We start from the raw sequence: 6,672 nt of genomic DNA, 5'->3' as shown, positions 1-6,672 counted from the left end.
CTCACTTTTTATACAGAAATAGTTAAATGACTAAGTCACACAAAAGAATTTTGTAATGTCTGGAACATATTAAATAATCAAAATTTATTAAATAAATGAAAGCTAGCAAAAAAATCATTTACCTCAAATGCTGACTAATAAGCTTGTAAAATTTGAGTGACTCAAGAAATTTGTTAATGCTCACTCATGAATCTTGCTGTCAATGTGTCCTTTGTGACAAAATACAATTGTTGATTAAGACAATGAGTTGATGATCCTGTGCTACACGTGTTCCTCCTTCCCGGTACCTACTAACTCAAACAGCATCATTGGTTTAAAAGACTTTGCATGGCTTTCCTCCAAAAGGATTAGGAACTTCTGAGTAATATTACTCAATAAAACAGGAAAGAAATTTGGATTGTGTTTGAGTCCAGTGAAGCCAATAAATATTGTGCATCAGGAGGGCTGTGATGAACAGAAAAAGAAAGATGCTATGAATAATGTTAAAAATTATATCTTGCTCTGGAAAGGGTTTTGTGGTTTTGAGCTTATGTTTGAATCAAAACATCTGATTTGCAAATTAACAATATATCAATCTTAATGATGGTGAAAGGCTCTAAAGTCATCACTCAGGAAGACCTACAAAGAAGTTTGCTTTCCTTTCTCGGTTTTCTGTTGAGATTCTCTCCACAATTCACTCCACATCTCAGATCTTAGGATAATTTCCAGCTTAAGCTTTTCCTTAAGCTTACTTCTTAAACTATGAATTTCTGGTTTGGGAGAGGAGGAAAATCATTTTAATTTAATATGTTCTACTGCTAGATTGTAAGTTATAAGAGGATAACAAATGGGATGGGGAAAAATAAGGAATATATTGGAAAACAGGAACTAAAATCTTAAGGAGGCATATCTGGTAACTGAGAAACAATAGGAAAAATTGTTTTAAAAGTTTTTTTAAAACTTGGAAAAATTAATTACTGTAATTATTCTTTTGATACAAAGTAATTTTGTACATTTAATATTTTGATAGCTTCTTCTAGAATTTTAGAAGTATGAAAATTAAGCAAAAAGAAAATCAGAAATTTAAATATTGTGTAAGATGTGAATATAGTTGTCAAAGGAAGATAACTTGTGGCCAGGGCCTTATCCTTTATACCCTGCCTTCCAAATCTTTTAAAATCACGGGAACTTTGGGCCATGTGGAATTTGGTTTGAGAATTGTAGCTGATTAGAAAACAAAGAGAAACTTTCCTCCATGTGATACATATTCATTGATTTATTTATTAGCACTGTTTAGAACCCCTGTGCATTGCATTACCCTACATGCTATAGGATACATGAGACATTCAAAGAAACCTTGGACATGCCTCTGCCTTTAAAAGTGTACAGTCCCCACTTGAGGAAGCAAATCTTATAGATGGAACAGAGATCCAGACAATAACATATACAAGCCCCCTTGTGTGTGTAGGTCCACCTCTGTATCTCTGTGGGGCTTTGTCTATATCAAGTGGAGTTTGAGATCAAGACCCTTAATTAGGGTCTGAAAATTAAGGAATAAAGATCTTATTGCAATTTGTATAGTGTAAAACTGGGAACACACTTGAAGTCTCCAATAAGACATGGGTTGGACAATGATTGCCAGTGCCATTGAATCTCACACAGTCATTAAAAAGAATGGGGCAAAACTATATTGTGGTAGCATGAGAGGATGCTGGAGACGTGTTTTTGAAGGACAAAAGCTGTATAATTATCCCATTTATATAAAAACATCTATGTCTACCTCTATGTATATATGTGTATCTCTCTGTATTCTGTGTGTCTCTGTGTATATGTACATGTGTATATATAAATGCAGACAGAATAAAACACTAAAGCCAAATTATTACTGATGGTTACTACCACAGAGTGGGAAGGTGGAATAATAATAAAGAGAAACTTGCATGTTTTATTCCACATACACCTGCAGTGTATGAATCCTTTAAAATAAATTATACTATATATTTCTGTGTTAAACTAAAAAAAAAAGGAAGCCCGGCCGGCGTGGCTCAGTGGTTGAGAGTTGACCTATGAGCCAGGAGATCATCCTTCAATTCCCAGTCAGGGCACGTGCCTGGGTTGCGGGCTCGATCCCAAGTGTGGGGAATGCAAGAGGCAGCTAATCAATGATTCTCTCTCATCATGGATGTTTCTATTTCTCTCTCCCTCTCCCTTCCTCTCTGAAAGCAATAAATATAGATTTCTTTTAAAAAAAGGAAAGGAAAAATAACAATGCTGGGTCTTGCTTTTCAAGGTATATTCAAACAGTAGAAACAAGTAGTTTATTTTATAACACAAGGGAGGATAAGTTTGCTTCTACTTTCTGAATAAAATTACAAAAAAGTAATACATTTCAAAGACAGAAAAAAAACCCCACATACACTAACATGCAAAGTGAGGCTTTGGTGGTGAGCAGTTCATTTCATCCATACACACTGCAAGGGAATCCCAGCGTTTATCAACAACCAAGATAGGAACACCTGCTTTCCCAGGCAACTAGAAAGGGAAGATAATTCTCTTCGCAAAGAGTCACATATTTCTATCCGGCCTCACATAAATTACATTATAGGAAAGGCAGGGCATATTTCATAGTTACACAGAGATATGTAATATTTCAGTTTAGTTCTTACCTAAGTGCAGCGTTAAATATGTGTAAGGGAGATCAGTATTGAGAAAGCGGGAGAGGGAGTGTGAAGTAATGTGCAGAATGAAATTTAGCAGGAACTTTAACTTGCCTGGTGTTTATCTGGGTTGGGCATAACTACCCTTATACAAATATTACCACATGCGTTCATTTCCCCCGTCCCATCCTTCTGTCCTTACTGGCCATGAGGGAGTGTATATAAAAGACACCAGGAGAGCGTGAAAGCCACTTAGCCGCAGACTCCTTGGGAACAGTCCACCTCACGCTGAGGCCTCCAGGTTCTGGGAACAACTCAAGGTTCATAGGTCAGTTCTCTCTGCCATGAACCTCAGACCCAGGGCCACCTCCGTTCCTGTCTTACAGGTGTTGCTGCAGCTGTCACTGCTCCTGACTGTGATGGTTTCTTCCACCATTGGAGAAAGAAAGAGAAACTCAGAGGAACCTGAAGGTGGAGTCCCCGCTTCCCCTCCTCTGTGGCTGCTTCTGCTGTTGCTGTGTGTGTGGGGGGGGGGCGGGGTGCAGGGGGGCAGGAGGGGGGTGTCAGCTGTCCTGGTGCTCCTGAGGCTGGGGAAAGCCATTATACTAACAACTCTAAATGGAGGAGCTAAGCTTAATGGGTACCTACCACATGCCTGGCATTCAGCTCTGGTTCTTTACTAGAGGTTTCAGATCATATTCACAGTGGCCTTGTGAGCTGTGAGCCAGCTACAATTCACAAAGAAGGGGACTGAGGAATCAAGTTGATAGATATTAAAGGTGCTCATGACCACTTCTCAGTTTCTATCCCAGCTGCAAATGTGGAAGGTGAGCACCATGCTGAACTTGGCTGCATGTGTACAACGACCACCTCTGGCATTCATCCCAGAAACATCCAAAATTTGAAGGTGTTCGGGGCAGGACCCCATTGCTCCAATGTCGAAGTGATGTAAGTCCATGCTTTTGTATTATTAACTCATTAGGGAAGCCCTCTGCCTCAGTCCTCATCACTGCTGTTTTGTTCAGCCCCAGCAATCCCTCTGATAGGACAGGACACACATAAAATCATATATTCTCTTGCAGAGCCACGCTGAAGAATGGGAAGGAAATCTGCCTGGATCCAAATGCTCCCGTGATCAAGAAGATAGTCCAGAAGATTTTAGAAGGTGATGAGTCAGCTGCTTAATCTGTTCACTTTCTGTCAAATCTTTTTATCTCCCAAGAGGCGTAGGGATCTGTAGCCTTACCTTTCTGCAGTTTTTCTTTATCCAGGATACCTATTCATGCTGTAATAAATTTGGATGTTTTCCATTCTGTCTTAAGAAGTTGCATTTTATTCTGAGAAGGCTGGTTAATAGATGACAGAGAGAAGATAAAAATAAACAAGCCTAGTTTCAAAATATAACATATAGTTTACTCCCTAACTCTTGGCTAAATGTGGTACTGTGCTTTGCATTTCTTTATTTAAAATTTTCTTTCCAAATACATTTGTGTTAACTTATCTTGCGTTATTTTGCTGTTAGACTAGATATGCCCATGGTGATTAATAGATTCCATAGTGGCCAATGATATTAGGAATCACACAGAGCCCAGCAGAGAGCACTTGCTCAATGAATGTTTGCTAATATATGTAGGCATTTAATAGAGTTTTTCATTGCCTTGGTCCTAGGATATCTTGTTGAAGAGAATTCTCTGAGTTTTCTAAAGTTTATTTTAGCTTTCAAGCCCTAAAATTTAAAAAGTTGTAAAATGTAAGTCTTGTAGACAGTGATTATTTATTTTAAAGTGAATATATTTAATACTAGTAAGCAAAAATAATATGCTAAAAAGCATTAACAAGCTCTATTAAAACCTCCAGTATTAATAAAAATAATAACACAGATTCTACTTGGTATTAAATATTTTACCTTGGCATGTTTGTACATATTCACATTTAGTTAATATTTGCAAAGTTATAATTTTTGTATTAAAGTCAATCTTGCAAATAAGTACAATAATTAAAACTTTGCCAGACTGGAAATTATTTTATAATCAACAGAACTTTAATCTATTTCTTAATCCCTTAAATTTATAACCACACTAGTCTTACAGTACTATTAGCATAAAATCAAAATTTGTTATTACCTTGTTGTCATATATTATTAATTTAAACAGAATTGGTGAGGGGAAACCTTAATTATCTTTTTATTTTTTATTTTTTTTACCAGCCAAAGTCACTAGTTGGTAATTTGTTCTATTTTTAATGTATTAGAATGATAGCTAAACTCTATGAATAACTCTTAATATGCAGATCTATTCAGTGTTTTACAGGCATGAAATAAATAATTCTTACAAGATATAAATTCTTACATGCAATGGAAAGCGTGTCCTCTAGAGAAAGAATAATTGGGTAACTCAGCTTTACCACTTGCTAGCTGTTTAACTTTGGACAAGTTGCTTAACTTCTCTGTTCCTAATTTTCTTCACCTCTAAAATGAGATAGTAATATTTGCTTATTTCATAGAGTTGATGTGAAAATTAAAGGAGTGAATAAATTCAAAGAATGAAAATAAAGCATGTCACACAATAACCCATATGTAAATGTTAGTGATTATTTGTTATTATTACCATTAGCATCCCCAGTATTTCAGAGAAGAAAAGTGAAGTTCAATGAGATTAGGAAATTTGCCACAAGATCAGATAACTAAGTAGGTGACAGAGTGAGGATTTGAAAATATACTCTTAACCACCATACCACACCACTTTCCTTGATTCTTCTCTTTCTAATGAAGAGGTTACATTATATATCACAGAGTTATTGGCACACAAAATAGGACTTGATACATAAATAGCATGCTGCATATACTACAATAAGTATAGGAGAATAAGAAGATCACCTCCCCCAAGTTGTGCATGGAATTTTGGGAACATTCATGTATTAAGCATTTAGTTTACAAATTTGACATTATTTAGGTTTCCTCTTATACTCTCCTCACCATTATAAGTTCAATGCTTTAAAATGGTTTGTGTATAAAATAAATGCATTTAATAGTTTACTCAAAATATACCAAAATAAACATGTAATAAAGAAGTAAATGAGGATAGTAGTCATTGTCAGGTTTTTTTTGTTTATAATTCAAAATAGCTCAGCATCTCATTAATTTTGGAATCATTTCCTAGTGAACGCCAACAGGACCAGCTCCTGAGACATGCCACAGTTTTTATACTATGCTAATAACTCCTGAGATGTAGGTGTCTTTTATTTTTTTGTGTACACATATAGAATTATTCTAGTTAGATCCAGAAGGACTGGTTTAAATTGTCACTACTCCTGGATTCCTTTACACTTCAAATATTGAAATCTTTTTTTTTTCTTTTTAAAAGTCTTTATTGTTGAAATCTGAGGGGCAAGTTTGTACAAACTCATCATGTTGCCATCCATCTCCAAAACCACCTCTCCTATTCATTTCCTTTGCCACTAACCCGACTTGGGATTTCAAGTTTCAGACCCATAAACATAGTCTGTGTCTGCCATAGTGTTGGATGCAGGACATTAAAAAACCTGTAATTCACAGAGAATTCCCCTTGAAGGGATCACTGTCTGGTGGGAGAGGCAGACAAGTTGACAAATAATCACAACCACATGGGGCTCTTACTAATGAAGAGGTATGCCCCTGTTGCATGAAGAAACAGATACATGATCAAGTCAAAGCCTCAATGTCACTAGTTTCAACGTTTATTATCTTTACTAAATGTGGTAATTTTATACTGAGCCCCTGTAGTGTGAGAGTGACAAACATTATGATCTCTCATAGAGCTTCTCATTTAGGAAAAGAAATCATTTTAAACACACAGGCACATGCATATCTCTGTATAACATGTGTGCGTGTTTGTATGATCTCTGAGAAATAGGAAAAACAGAGGGTGCTGCAAGATACAACCACAGGGAACACAATCAACCACAGCTGTCAGGGAAGGCCCTCTGAGGAAGTGCTATTTAAGCTGACACAGAAATATGAATAGGACTTAGCCAGCTGAAAGAGCAGGTGGTGGGGAGT

At 36.5% G+C, this 6,672-nt stretch overlaps 1 protein-coding gene across 1 annotated transcript; it reads left to right on the top strand.

The window, feature by feature from the left end:
- The first annotated feature begins 2,897 nt into the window (after positions 1-2,897).
- LOC102440500 (platelet basic protein-like) lies at positions 2,898-4,062 on the top strand. The gene is made up of 3 exons (XM_014451187.2): positions 2,898-3,107; positions 3,437-3,584; positions 3,719-4,062. The coding sequence occupies exons 1-3, from the start codon at positions 2,981-2,983 to the stop codon at positions 3,819-3,821; spliced, it is 378 nt and encodes a 125-aa protein (XP_014306673.1). The 5' UTR covers positions 2,898-2,980; the 3' UTR covers positions 3,822-4,062.
- Positions 4,063-6,672: the final 2,610 nt, after the last annotated feature.

The sequence above is a fragment of the Myotis lucifugus genome, unplaced genomic scaffold (assembly GCF_000147115.1).
Source record: "Myotis lucifugus unplaced genomic scaffold, Myoluc2.0 scaffold_8872, whole genome shotgun sequence".
In the NCBI taxonomy this organism is placed as follows: domain Eukaryota; kingdom Metazoa; phylum Chordata; class Mammalia; order Chiroptera; family Vespertilionidae; genus Myotis; species Myotis lucifugus.
This window is presented reverse-complemented; position numbering and strand designations above follow the sequence as displayed.

Coding starts and splice junctions, on each gene's coding strand:
- LOC102440500 (XM_014451187.2), top strand. CDS start 2,981: ATGAACCTCAGACCCAGGGCCACCTCCGTTCCTGTCTTACAGGTGTTG. Junction 3,108..3,436: donor AAACTCAGAGGAACCTGAAG/GTGGAGTCCCCG, acceptor ACCACTTCTCAG/TTTCTATCCCAGCTGCAAAT. Junction 3,585..3,718: donor TGCTCCAATGTCGAAGTGAT/GTAAGTCCATGC, acceptor ATTCTCTTGCAG/AGCCACGCTGAAGAATGGGA.